General features: G+C 39.0%; 1 protein-coding gene across 1 annotated transcript in view; it reads left to right on the top strand.

Moving 5' to 3' along the window:
• The first annotated feature begins 5,201 nt into the window (after positions 1–5,201).
• The window catches only part of ILVBL (ilvB acetolactate synthase like), a 30,305-nt gene continuing 20,101 nt past the window's right edge, over positions 5,202–15,405 (top strand). Inside the window, exons 1-4 of the mRNA XM_063435842.1 lie at positions 5,202–5,274; positions 8,464–8,588; positions 9,903–10,104; positions 12,402–12,529. Coding sequence (XP_063291912.1) covers positions 8,472–8,588; positions 9,903–10,104; positions 12,402–12,529 — 447 coding nt within the window. The 5' untranslated portion in view covers positions 5,202–5,274; positions 8,464–8,471. The remainder of the gene's footprint in view (positions 5,275–8,463; positions 8,589–9,902; positions 10,105–12,401; positions 12,530–15,405) is intronic.

Below are 15,405 nucleotides of genomic sequence, written 5' to 3'. Positions count from 1 at the left end.
TCTCCCGTCAGCTTTGCCATTGTTTTTATTTATTTAATATCCCTATGTTATGGTTTTATTTCTATGCATGTAGTTCATTATCACTGTGTATTATTTGTGAAACTTTTAAAGGGATCCTATAGTGCCAGAAAAACAAAGCCGTTTTCCTGGCAGTATAGGGGTAATAGGTCCCCCCCCTTCCCGCAGGGCTGAAAAGGTTAAAACCGATGTCCCTCGACTCTGGGTCGGGTACCGCCCACACCCCTCCCTAGCCGACATCAGCCCTCCCTAATGCACATGCACGGCAATGCTTTCCTATGGGGAAAATCTGACGCTGGAGGTCCGTGACGACGTCCAGCGTTCTATAACAGACCAAAAGTCTGTTAGGAGTACGGATTCTGGTAGAACGCCACTGGGTCACAACACCCAGACCACTTCAATTAGCTGAAGTGGTCTGGGTGCCTACATGGTCCCTTTAAGCTGATGTACAACCTATTTGGTCTTTCTATGTGTCAGGGTACCTGCGGTCTCTACCTCCGAAAGAGGTAGAGACTTAGCTGTTCCTCCATCCAGACGGCCTGATGACTCCCTTCCCCACGGTCTATCCGGTCATGCAAGGCCAGCCGCGAGGGAGTGACTGCCTTTTACAGCATCTAGGCAGGAAGTTGTCATCAGGACACTCCTCCGGAACGACCTGTCACTCAATTGCTGCAGGACCAATCAGGACGCCTCGGAGGCGTGGTTACTGCTCTGAACAGGGTATTTAACAGAGCTTCGTTCATTAGCTCATTGCCCTGTCGTGGTTCTAGCTTGTTCTAGTCACTCAGTGCTTGTGTATTCTATTATCCCTTTTGGTTTTGACCCGGCTTGTTTACCTTACTTTGCTTATCTCTGTTACCCTTGATTCGGCTTGTCTCTCGCTTACCTGTCTTCTGTTACCCTCGACCTCGGCTTGTCTTTGACCATTCTATACTGTACTACTTACGTTAGTCCGGCCATTCTAAGATCTGGTATACGTATCTGGCTACTGTTTGTACTCTGCGTGTTGGATCCCTGTCCCGATCCTGACACTATGGACCTCTGTCTGTGTCTGTCGCTTGCCTTTGGCTTTTGTGTCTTTTTTTTTTTTTTTATAAATATTGTTTATTTATTTTGCTCTTGAATTCTTAACATGTTCCTGATTATTCTGTGTAGGGTAAAACTAGAACTGTTGAAAATACATACACAAATTTAAGTACATCAATAACCAGGGTTTTTTTTTTTTGGTCTTTACTTTTTATTTTGCTAGACTATTTTCCCAACCACGCGTGTGCTAGGTGATAAAACCAACACAGAAGTAAACTGGTCAGTTAAAAACAAAGCAAAATAGAGCTACCAGATATACAGACAGGCTCTGTTCCACATTCACTGCTGCATTTATCAAGCGCAAGTTTTAACTGCATGGTTTTGTTGACAAGGCATCTGCTAGTGAGTTTGGGGGGCGTCTATTTTTGCCAATCCCCTGAAAGTGCCGCCCAAAGCAAATGCTTTGTCAGCCTCGGACTAAATACAGCGCTGAGCTCTGATCGTTCTGGGGGGCGTGGCCAGAGCTGCGTGCGTATGACGCATTTCGCCGGTATGCCGGCTTCCTCAGATATGCCTTCACTTTGCCCACAGTCTATTCTTATGTCCATAGTGTGGGCGTGTATCACCCAAACAGTTCCAACTGGAGAATGTTCATAGGTTAAGGCATAATGCCTCATAAATTACTCCATTATAGCAAAGAGAACCTCACTCAAAAAGAGGGTATATCCCCTAAATGTCTAAAAGACACTAATATACACTGATAAAAGTATAAAACATAATCTATAATTACATATATGGAAAGCACACTATAATATACAGTATATGCACTTTAGTGAAAATTTTATGCACAATAATACAGTATATACTCGAGTATAAGTCGGGTTTTTCGGCACATTTTTTGTGCTGGAAAACCCCAACTCGACTTATACTCAAGTCAATGTCTGTATTATGGCAACTTACATTGCCATAATACAGACAAGAGGCTGTGTAGGAGGGGGCTGGCAGAGAGTGTTTACTTACCTCTCCTGCAGCTCCTGTCAGCTCCCTTCTCCTCCGCCCCGGTCCGGTCAGCTCCCCTGTCAGCTCCCAGTGTAAGTCTTGCGAGAGCTGCGGGGTCATAGCGCGGCCGCGAGACTTACACTGGGAGCTGACAGAGGAGCTGACCTGACCGGCGAAGGGAGAAGGGAACTGCAGGAGAGGTAAGCGCTCTCTGCCAGCCCCCCTCCACTGAACTGCCAATGCCACTGGACCACTGTCACTGGACCACTGACCATTGTGGTACAAATCCGACTGATCCAAAGTTTCACAGTACAGTGGCCAACATTCTGTAAAACCAAGCATGTCAAATTGGCGGCCCATGGGCCGCATGCGGCTCACAATGTATATCATTGCAGCCCAGCGAGCCGCAAGTTTGACATGCTTACTAAGGCAGAGTAGGCACCTGCTCTCCCCACATTGCAGGTGCCTACTCTGCTCAAATTACCCGGCCCGGGAGGAGAGGTCGCTGGCGGCAGCGAGGGAGCTCAGTCTTCCTGCTCCACACTGCTCCCTGGGGCGCGCAGTCTGTAGTGATGCCGGGTGCCAGAATATGACGTTATTCTGGCACCTGGCATCACTAAACTGCACGTGTGAGGGAGCAGTGAGGAGCAGGTAGGGGACCTCCCGAGAGAAGATCCCCACTGGACCCTAGGGAGAGGCCCCACACCAGTTTCCAAAAGTAGGGAACAATAAATAAAATGATGTGAGTGTGTGCATGAATGTGTAAATGTGTGAGTGTGTGTGTGCCTGTCAGTGAGTGTGTGCTTGTCAGTGAGTGTCTGTCAGTGAGTGAGTTTATGTGTGTCTGTCAGAGAGTGAGTGTGTGTGTCTGTCAGTAAGTATTTGTTGGTCAGTGTTGCAATGGCCACAGCTGGACAGTGGAGGAACTGGAGGAACTGGAGGTGCACAGAGGCATGCAACGCCACGTCACATTCCGACATGACGTCAACGTGCTTCATCTTCACAGGGTTTTAAGGAATAGTGGGAGGATCTGTTTTGGCACAGGGTGCGTACGGCGCCATTGGGGGTATACCAGAAGCTGGACTCCGGAGTCGCATACTGGCAGTGGCAATGTGAGTGGAGTCTGCTTGTTGGCTAATATTTTTTTTCTAAACAAGGGCCGGGGCTTAGTAGAGGGGGGTACTGGGACTTATTAAAGGGGGGGGGGGTTACTGGTATTTAGTACAGAGGGGGGACACAGAATTAGTATAGAGGGGGGGACGGGACTGGGTTTTAGTATAGAGGGGGGGACTGGGGTTTAGTAGTGGGGGATGCGGTTTTTTTTTATACTGTACTTTTCAAAACAAACCTACGTTTCTATGAAAATGTAAGTTTTAGTTTTTTTGCGGCCCACATAAACTTAAACTTTGTTTATTTGGCCCGTGCTGGCTTTGAGTTTGACATGCTTAGTGTCAGGAATACATATTTTATCATTTGAAAAGAGTTTCTACCAAATTGTGATAATTTGAAAAGCGTATAAAAAAAAGGAATTAAATAGAAACAAATGTACCGGCAAGTAAAGATACAGATATGACCAGTGAATTATTATTTGAAGGTTGACTGATCACTCTAACTCTTGATTAAAAATAAAAATCATATATTAACAAGAAAGGCATTCATCTTATCACTGCTATATCTATTGGATCAGAAGCTGTAGCAGATATGTGTAAAAGGTAGAATTTTATGGACATAGGTATTTTTTTTTTTTTTTAACCTAAATAACTAAATTAACATTGCTACTTTTCTTGCGATCATAAAACTGTCTTATAAGGTTATTCATTAAATTAAGAATTCAAAGTGAATTTCAAACTGGCGAAACTGGAAAAAATGATCTAAGACAGCTAAGCTTCCAGTTCCACTACTCAACCCATATTTAAAATCCACTTTGTATTCTCACGTTAGTAAATAACCATTTTAGTTGGCATAGTAGGTGAAATAGTGTAAAAGGTCAGTGGAGATCTGAATTTTTTTTTACATAAAAACACAGTCAGATGTCATTTTCCAGATCTGCACATCGATGGGTAGTACTGATTTCTTACTTGTAGCGTTGAATTCTACAAACACGTTTTTTGTATTGTCCGTTAATACGTGTGATATGTGTCCAGTAAAACATGGCAGACCTACCAACCCTACTACTAGAGTACCTATAGGAATTTTCTTGCAATTTTAAAAGTATCATTGAGTGAATAATGTCACAATGAAGAGATTATTTACTAAAGTGTGAACTGTTAGGTATTAAAAGAAAATGTAAAATTCAAGGCCAAACTAGCTAAACTGAAATCATAAATGTGCTCTATTATTATTAATTATTATTATTATAATTATTGGTATTTATAGAGCACCGACTTATTCTGCAGTGTTTTATAATTTTATAAAAGGGGGGAAATGTAACAATAAATAAGACAATTATAAAATGATACAGGAACAATAGGTAAACGAGGAACCTGCTCAAAGGAGCTTACAATCAGGAGGAGGTGGGGTATAAAAGCACAGTAGGAAGTAGAATGTGTTTTATTCACTACCCACTAATTTGTAAATGTAGAAAGTGGGGCGATTCACCCCGCTGCATTCTATCAATCCATCTTCCTCGTTCACAGGTATCGGGATAATAATCTCAGAAAATAGAGTCTGCTGTTTGTATCGCTTGCACCCTGTAATAAAATCTCTTAATAATCTACACAAAGCTTAAAGTTCAAAGTGCATCAGGGTAAAAGTCACAACCTTATCTAATGCTTTACTGAGGGAGGAAAAAAAAAATACAATATATATATATGTAAAATAAATATCTATCTATATGTATCTATCTTTATCTTTCTATAAATAAATAATATATATATATATATATATATATATATATATATATAAGTGCATTTTGACTTTCTGATGGATTGCACAGTATCTGCCTACACAACAGTAGCTTGTATCAATCACTTAAAAATAAATAAATCATTTAAAAAAATATTATATATGTCAATATAATAACAATAAAATGTGATAGAGCCTATTTTATGTCTTTCACTGTAACACTACTAGTAATACTGTCCCACGTGTTCCTGCGGTGGCTCTGTCGCCTGATGCTGGGAGTGTGGTCACATGACTCTGCCGGGGAGGCTCTCTGGGTAAAGAGTAGGAAGAGAGGAAGTGTTAGAGTGTTCTCTGTCTGTCATTGTGTGCTGCACAGTAACCTGTCAGGTAAATAAATATTCTCTGCACAGTCTAACTACGTGTTAACTTCAGGCTCTACTGATCGAATGTTACCAACATTGCTCTGATTATACCTTTATAGACAAATGCAATGCAAAGGGGATGTGTGGGTGTGTTTATAAAACTTCATTTTTATTGGAAGGTAGAAGGTATGATTCTCTGTGCCAGGGTGACACACTTTTAATTGCATATAGTTCAGATAGGTTATTATTTATCCTGCTATATACTCTTTGGGAACTAATGGGCACTTTATTATTTAATTCAAAGGTTAGAAGCAATGCCCCCCAGCACCCTCTTACAAAAAAAAAAAAAAAAAAATGGTGATGTCAGGGTTAACTGGGAAATCTTGTTACTGCTGACTGTTTCTGTGAGGGGATATAGAAGTTTATATTATATGACTTTTAGATCAGTGGTTTTCAATCAGAGTGCCTTTTGAAAGTTTTCTTAGAACTTAATGACTTCAAAGTTAGAGGAGCTTCCTGAACGCTCTGCTTAAGAATGTTTTTATTTTTTATTTTTTTGTCAACTTTCATAATGTGTTTTGCCATCAGCCAATTAATTAAAACTCTGGCGCAACCTTTATCTCTCTGTCTTGTGAATTAATTAAAATTAGCAGGTCAACTCATCGAAACGTCTGCAGCGTTCGTTCTCAATACTTCTGTAGTGAGGCTGCTAGTAAATGTTTTCTAATCCGCTGCTAAAGGTAAAATAAGTATGCGTGCCTTGAACATTTTTATTTCATTGAGCTGTGCTTTGGTCCAATAAAAAAAATTGGAAATTTGAGCGAGGCCCTCCCCACCTTCTGTTGTACTTCCAATTTAGCTTGTTGCAACTACTTGTGTGTTAGTCCACATATTGCACAGTGCTGTGGATTATATTGGTGTTTAATAAATCATATTAGCAGCTACTAAGCTACATATTATATGCTACATTTGGCAGAGAACATGGAGTTGCTCAGATTTCAGATAGAGATGCTCCCTGTCGACGCCAGATGCTCCTGACTACAGTGCCTTTAAGTAGCTGGCCGCAAAAGGCAACTAACTGTGTTTACGCTCAGAAAAAAGGTCATAAAGGACTTTACACTTGACAGCTGTGATTTCTTCACTGCCAGATCTGTTTAGTTTGCAAAGTGCTGTTGTTGTGTTATCTGTTCTGAGAGATAAATTTATTGTATTATCCACCTTGAATTTATTTTTCTTATTGTTTGATTTTGTTATAAAAATAGTATTTCCTATGGAATATCTGATTGATATATAGTGGTTGACAAATTGTTGGAATTAACTTGTTAATGAATAACCAAATGCGTAGAGCATCGGTTAAATACGCAATTTTTAGCTGCTAGTAGACCACAGCTCCCTTGAACCCTTGCCATATAAATGCCAAATTCTAGGGTGTTTGTGATTCAATCTGCATATTAGATCTGTTGAATGCTAAAGCTATCGGCCCATTATTTGACCACCTGTGAACTGGCTAAAAATATTGCAGCTTAGGTTATTTAATTCATGAATATTCATTGACACTTTGCAGGACACTAACAAATACATTCTAGGTTTTATTGGGTTCTGCATGAATAATAACCTAATAGCAAGCCAGTAGGCACAGTTACAGAGAAGCTATGCATGCTATATTTTATATCGGAACATGCAAAGCCAGAGATTATTATTTATTTTGTTTATAGGGAAATTCCCAAAAGCTATATGCATTAAGAAGATGATTACATGAAGAAGTAGTAATAATAATATGTATATAAAATGTTTTAAATATTTATTTTCCAGGTAAAGGGCAGGAGCGGTGGTGGCTGCTCTCCTGTACTGCAGACTCCTCTTCACAAGCGCTGGGAAGAACTGATCTGAGATCACTTTCACCAAGTGCTGCAATAAATTAATCGAGGACTGTCACCCGTGGTTAGTTTGTTTGGCACTAGCAGATATAGGAAGAAGTCCTACTGGGACTCAAGATAGGGGAACTCGTTTGCAGTGCTTGGCACATGTGCCACAGGTTGAAGACCCCTGCTATGGAACTTTAGGGCTGCTTAGAAATATTTTAAAGGGACACTTTAGTCACCTGAACAACTTTAGCTTAATGAAGCAGTTTTGGTGTATAGAACATGCCCCTGCAGCCTCACTGCTCAATCCTCTGCCATTTAGGAGTTAAATCCCTTTGTTTATGAACCCTAGTCACACCTCCTTGCATGTGACTTGCACAGCCTTCCATAAACTTCCTGTAAAGAGAGCCCTATTTAGGCTTTCTTTATTGCAAGTTCTGTTCAATTAAGATTTTCTTATCCCCTGCTATGTTAATAGCTTGCTAGACCCTGCAAGAGCCTCCTGTATGTGATTAAAGTTCAATTTAGAGATTGAGATACAATTATTTAAGGTGAATTACATCTGTTTGAAAGTGAAACCAGTTTTTTTTCAATGCAGGCTCTGTCAATCATAGCCAGGGGAGGTGTGGCTAGGGCTGCATAAACAGAAACAAAGTGATTTAACTCCTAAATGAGTGAAATTGCAAGCAGTGAAATTGCAAGGGAAAGATCTATACACTAAAACTGCTTTATTTAGCTAAAGTAATTTAGGTGACTGTAGTGTTCCTTTAATTCTTTGCAGAATCATTTGACTTCTAAAAAAACAAAAAAATATTTTTTTTTGCACGGCATGGCAAGGGTAAAGTCATACTTTGCATGTATAGTTTGTTTGTTTGGTGGATTTACCATCTGTTTTAAGGACCGCTGGATCACTGGATGGTAAATTTGCCTGTTTAAAGGAACACTTCACAGCCTGCTGTAGTGGTTATGGTCTCAGGAGTGCACTGGCACCCTTCCAAAGTAAGTAGTCAAACTATTTATAATTGAGTTGATCACTTATCTCAGTCCCACCGCTGCCTCCTCTGCTTCTACAAGCTATACCACTGAGTTAAGCCATGATATGCCGGACTGTAATTATTGGCTGAGAGCACTAAGCTGATACTCTGCCAGGGAACTGGCAATTTAGGTCTCCGTTCCGTGGAATTAGCGAATGCTACTTGCAGAAGGGCACCCCGACACCAACCCCACTACAGCGGGTTATGGAGGTTAAAGTCTTCCTATCAATGTACAATGACTGAAGTTCATTTTAAATTTAGAAAGATTATTTGTTAATCATACCGTGTTTTAATTTATTCAGTATTTTCCTCTTCCAGGGCTTCCAATGGATCTCAGCTGTGACTGTTGCCATATTTTGGGAGTGGCCCTTGGGGCGTTATTGTTATTTGTATTGCTCGGGATAGCTCATCGCCTTGGCGTTATCTACCAACTCTTTCACAAGGTGATATAGAATACTATAATGAATGTGTTTGCTGCCAATTTAATTAGCATCTTTTTTATCATAACAATGTTCTTAATGTTTACGAATGCATTGCTATTCCATAAAAATCAGCATCCAATTCAAATTAACCCTGACGTTTAATATGCAAATGTGAAGTGTATTATGGGTAAATTGATAGCAGCTGTGGTATAGCTGCTGTCTGTTCACAGAGCAGTTCCCCCTACGCTTAGATGTAAGGGGAACTGTTCTTGGTGATAATATACTCATCCTATAAACCCTTGCTGTGCTTAGAATTATGTAGGAAAATAGTTTCTTCTAAATGCTTAAGGGGTCTGCCGGCAACTGCAAGTACTACACCAAGAGAAACTTTTAAAGGTGAGTAACTTTTTTTTCTTCTTCTTCTTCTTCTTATGTTTTAAGTGCACTATCTTTATAATGCATTAAAAGAGGAGGCACATTTTGCCACATAGCCAATAGCATGAACCAGATGTTTGCTAACATCTGTAGAAATTAGATACCAATAGACATATTGGCCAACATAAGCAGGTGCAACAGCCAAAGTAAGTTGATCAAATATTTCTCAAGTTAAAGGAACACACCAGTCACCATAACCACTACAGCTCACTATAATTGTTATAGTGCCAGAAGTGATCTGTACATTGTACCGAGGCAAACCATTTTTGAATGGCTTGGATTCTTAACTGTAGTCTGGTGTGCACTGCTCCCTACTTCCATTACATCGGTCAGCGAGAAGTTTCTAAGCATTAACTCTCTAAGCATTAACTCTCCTTAGCTAAGCCAAGCCAGGACTCAGCTGTAGTGGTTATGGTGCTTAGCGTATTCCTTTAATTCTATTAGTTACATAGGCTGAAAAAAGACGTGTCCATCAAGTTCAGCCTTCCTCACATCTGTTTTTTGTTCTCCAAAATAAGGCAAAAAAAACCCAGTTTGAAGCACTTCCAATTTTGCAACAAACCAGGAAAAAAAATCCTTCTTGACCCCAGAACGGCAGTCAGATTTATCCTTGGATTAAGAAGCTATTACCCTACAGTTTAAAAATGTTATCATTGAATATAATGTTTTTGCAAGTATGCATCTAGTTGCTGTTTAAACATCTGTACAGAATTTGAAAAAAACACTTTTTCAGGCAAAGCATTCCACATCCTTATTGTTCTTACGGTAAAATAAACATTTCCTTTGCCTTAGAATAAGTCTTCTTTGTTAGTCTAAGGTAAAGGAAAGGTATTTGTATGCAATATAGATGCACAGCATGGTGGGTGGAGTGATATAATCCTTATTTTTGTATCTTTCCAGGTGGAAACAAATAGTTCACGTCATGGTGGAGAGCTTGTGGCCAATTTATTACGGGCTCATGGAGTACGCTATGTTTTTACCTTAGTTGGAGGGCATATATCTCCCATACTGGTCGCTTGTGAAAAGTTGGGCATCCGTGTGGTGGACACGAGGCAAGAGGCCACCGCAGTTTTTGCTGCCGATGCTGTAGCCAGACTCTCTGGTATGTGCATCTCTGGTATACCACAAACTATTTGGCCTGTTTGTTAGTTATCTTGTATATCAGTGGTTTTTTTTTTGACAGGCACCAATATAATGCACTTGGCAATAGCTTAGTGATCTATCCTGTGATTAGTGATCTATAGCTCCATACTTTGCTCAGTGACCCATTCTATAGCTGTAATATAACGTGTAGTAAAAGGTAAATTCTACTAAACAACGCCCCAGAGTCAAAGAGATCTCCACTGTACTGGGTAAAGCCGTGCTTCTACTGTAATCAATTTATTTATTCTACTGTAATCAATTTATTGTTGGCAGTTGCTTGTGATGGGATCCATATCGTACACCTGTTGCAACCATCAGGGACCTATAAAATGGTGCAGGGGTACAACCACTGCTATACATCATACATATCTAATAGTTTATTTAAATTATTTTGCCATGACTCTTATTTAAATCACACTCTTTCTTTATAATAATTTTAACAATGTGTATCTATATATTTGCTGCTAAAAATACATTGACACATGTCATATTAAACATCAACTTATTCTATTAGGTAGCTTAGTTTTTTTTTTCCTGTGCCTCTTGGGTATCTGGAAAAATGTTAGCCAATATCCTGTGTAGATGTTTGTCAGCAATTAATCAAACATTTGCAGCCATGTGTCTGATCTTGTGACCTAACAATTCATGTGATTTTATGTTTGAGACTTCTCAGTTTGGTTTTCAATTTTGAAGCAACAAGTTTTAATTAATTCACAATTTGTCAACACAGGAACCCTGCATGACTATTTTTTTGTATTTTTTTTTTAATATTTATTCCTTATTACACATCTTTCTGGTGTAGTAGATGAGATGTCGGAAGTGCAGCCCCTAGAAATCTAATGGGTTTCATCAGGGAGAGCTCAACTTCTTTCCTGCATCTTCTGTGAACTCTCTATTTTACATACAATGACATTGGGATTTAAAACAGTCCTGTACTGTTTTTCTTTCTTTTATGCCCCTTGTATCTTAATGATTATACTGTCCTCTTGCCAATTGCTTTTATCTATATTTATTATTTTGTGTTCCTTGCACTGGATCTCAATACCTGGGTTACTCCATTTTGTTCTCCTCTGTCCATGATGTCTGCAGGGTAGTTTTGACTGATGGGTTGTGGGTAAATTATCTTAGCAGCTGACATGAAACTTTGCTTAAGCTCCACCAATTGCCAAACATTGCCCAAGAAGTAATATCTACTTTTTCTTATATATAACTAAAGACAATTAAGGTGATAAAAAAACAAGGAGAAATATAGGTACAAAAAAGGATTTATTCAAATGCAAAACCCTTCATATGGCCGCATCAATGTCCCATTGTGTTTTTTTGCTTTATTTTACAATTATCAATGTTTAAAGGGACACCATAAAGGCACCCAGACCACCTCAGTGAAGTGATCTGGGTGCCATGTCCACCTTGTTTTATTGCAGAGTTTAAATGCCTCTAATGTCTGTCACTCAGACAGCCACTAGGTGTGCTTCCTCTGAAATTGTAAATTAAAACTCAGCTATTTCAATTAGAGAGATCAGACTATCTGATTGGCTCGGGGTGGAGTTTTGTCACACATGCGCACTAGCCTCCCAATGATTTTCTATTAGAAATTATTGGATTGCTTGAGAGCATCGAGATCATCTCAGACGGCAGTGCGAGCACCAGAGCTTCGAGGGAGTAAAGGTAAGTTTTACATACATTTGTATTCCTGACGCTGTGGTGTTCCTTTAATGATAAAAGTTCAAGCACTTTCTGTTGTTTAGTTTATAGTGCGGATACTGTACCCAATCACAGCTGTGGGAGTGCAGACATTGTGAAAAGGTTTTAAAACTGCCCTTCTGAGCTGTCAGGCTGATGGAATTCTAGGTTCCGAGCTGCTTGTGTCATTATTGACCACATTGTGTCTACATGCCGCAAGCACAACCTGAACTAAGCTCTACCTCCTCCCTAGAGAGAAAGCAGGGCCACAGACTGCTCTGTGGTGATCACTCTACGCAGCCAGAGTCACTAAACTGTGAACCAGGTATGGCTACTAATAGTTTATAAATCAGTTTAATTCTTCCTATAAACTACCTATCCCACAAACCTCTGCTCAGGAGAGAATTATGGGATAGAATCATAGACCAGATGAAGTCTCTCCCGGTAAGGGGACTATTTTATAATCGATTATTTGCATTGACAATAGCAGTTTATTTTTTTTAAACAATAATATATTCATTTTTCCAGACCTGATTTCTTGTTTGAAGTGATCTTTTCTGTATTTTGTTGCAGGCACAGTGGGGGTGGCTGCAGTAACCGCGGGTCCTGGCTTAACCAACACGGTAACAGCCATTAAAAATGCTCAAATGGCGGAGTCCCCGCTCCTACTCATTGGTGGATCAGCAGCAACTCTTCTACAGGTATGTTATGACAAATCCTGCAGAGATTTGTCCTGAAAAGGACATTTACTTCCTGAGTTCTAAAGTCAGAGACAGCAAATAAATAGTAATTTAAATAATAAAGAGATAAACCAAAGGTGCTGTGTCAATGTAAGGCGCTAAAGGTAAATTTACATCAAAAGTTTGAAAAGCTGCTCAACACTCGTGTTAACCTCCCTGGCGATATGATTATGTCAGGAATTTTGTACCAAAAGCGGTACAATTTTTTTGCATTTGAATTACCCGCCCAGTTCCGCCCCCATGAGCCTCTGCGGCTCACAGAGACGGAACCAGGAAGTCAGATGGAGGCATCCGCCGGGGCTCTCACCGGCAATCACAGCGCGGGGACATCGCTGGATCGCAAGGAGAAGGTAACCCCTTCAGGACGGAGTCAATAGTGCACGTTCTGATCAAAACAAAACGTAAACAAAAACTGGAATTTGCGCTATATGTCTGTTCACCCGTAGTTCCCCTCTTTCAAATTATATGCACCCACACTTATTATATATCATTTTGTTCAGGAGAAACAGGGCTTTAATCTATCATTAACTATTCATATATGGAACATCATTTATGATGAATAAAAGTAAACAAAATGTGAGAAAATAAGATTTTTTTTTACATTTGCATTTCCGTCTGACATTTTAACTGTGAATGTCATAATACTGTTAGGTTTTACTGCAAAAAAAATGCACATATTTGTAATCAGCGATGTCTCAAGAGTACAACAGTACCCCCCATTAACAGGTTTTATGTTGTTTTGGAAAGTTACAGGGTCAAATATAGAACATTCCATTTTCAAATTGAAATTTGCCAGATTGGTAATGTTACCTTTGAGACGGTGTGGTAGCCCAGGAATGAGAATTACCCCCATAATGGCATACCATTTGAAAAAGTAGACAAGCCAAGGTATTGAAAGTGGGGTATGTTTAGTCTTTTTTAGTAGCCACTTAGTCACAAACACTGGCCAAAGTTAGCGTTCATATTTGTTTTTGTGTGAAAAAAGCAAAAAACGAATATTTGGCCAGTGTTTGTGACTAAGTGGCTACTAAGAAAGACTGGACATACCCCACTTGCAATACCTCGGGTTGTCTACTTTTGCAAATGGTATGCCATCATGGGGGTAATTCTCATTCCTGGGCTACCATACGCTCTCAAAGGCAACATAACCAATCTGGCAAATTTCAATGTGAAAAAAATGAAATGCAAGCCTTATATGTGACTCTCTAACTTTCCAAAACACCATAAAACCTGTACATGGGGGGTACTGTTATTCTCAGGAGACTTCACTAAACACAAATATTAGTGTTTTAAAACTGTAAAACATATTACAACAATAATATAGACCATAAAAGTGCAGTTCGCTTGTAAAAAATGCAAAAAACGTCACTTTTACTTAAAATATCATCGTTGTAATACAATTTACCAGTTTGAAACATGAATATTTGAGTTCAGCGAAGTCTCCCGAGTAAAACAGTACCCCCTATGTACAGGTTTTATGGTGTCTTGGAGAGTTACAGGGTCAAATATAGTGCTTGCGAATTAAATTCTCTGCACTTTCTCCCTGTGTTGTCAGGCATGTCAATCAAATTTTAATTAATCAAATCACATAATTACGTTAAAAGATTATTTAAATATACATGTAGAATTTGAATATATATGCATTTATAGGTATTTAAATTCTACGTGTATACTAATGTAATCTTTTATGTAATTATATGTATTTATCTATATATATATATATTTGCGGTTATTTGTATTTTATATATATATATATAGATATATATAGAATGTAATTCTAAGTGTATTTTGTTACCGATATATATATATATATATTAATAACAAAATACAGTTAGAATGAAATTACATATGCATGTATAATTTATATTAAATTTTGTTTCAATATTTTATTTATTTATTTTATTATTTTATTTATTTATTTATTATTTTAATTATACGTATTTATATATAATATATATATGTACATCTATTATATATATAATATATATACATATTATATATATATATATATATATATATAAAAATATATTTAATTTATTTTTACACTTGTCTTTTATTTTTTTTTTTATACTTCCCACCAGCAGGGGGACTGTCTGATATTTCAAACAGTCCCCCTGCTGGCAGATCCACAGCCAGCTATAGAGGGCCATGTGATCGCTCTTTGAGAGCGATCACATGGCCCCCGGGGGCATGATTTGCCGTGGGAAGGCTGCCTGGGCTGTGAGGCAGTCCTCCCGAAGCGGATCACGGCGGAGGTAAGTACATCTTACCTCCGGGGGCTGGAAGCTGCCAGCTCTGTTATCTACCCCGAGCGTGACTCGGGCTTACCGCTTCTGGCAGCGAAAATTAACCCCGAGCCACGCTAGCCTGGTTAATACCTCTTACTTAACACAAAAACATGCAAACCAGATAGTGAAATATTGTTTGAGTGGCGAGAACCCACCACATCAAACAAAAAACAGTGGAGCGCGAAATTTATACACTTACCCTTTGTAAAAGAATGTAAAACAATGTGATAATTCAATTAAGTAGCAGAATGGATCACTCACTTTTCAAAGAGCCTATAATATTGGCTCAGTAATATAAGCTCTTTGAAATGTGAGTGATCCATTCTGCTACTTAATTGAATTATCACAGTGTTTTACAATCTGCACTATATTGTACTTTCCATATTTTTTGTATATATCCACTTGACGTGCACGGTTCGAACAAGATCTTGAGGGACAACCCCCAAACCCTCATATTGCTTCACTTAAGGTATATGCATATCGTATACCAATTTTTGTCTAGGTGTCATATAAGTGCTATGTACTGTTACCTTTTACTCAACCCCCCCC

Source organism: Pelobates fuscus, chromosome 11, assembly GCF_036172605.1.
Source record: "Pelobates fuscus isolate aPelFus1 chromosome 11, aPelFus1.pri, whole genome shotgun sequence".
Classification (NCBI taxonomy): Eukaryota; Metazoa; Chordata; class Amphibia; order Anura; family Pelobatidae; genus Pelobates; species Pelobates fuscus.
This window is presented reverse-complemented; position numbering and strand designations above follow the sequence as displayed.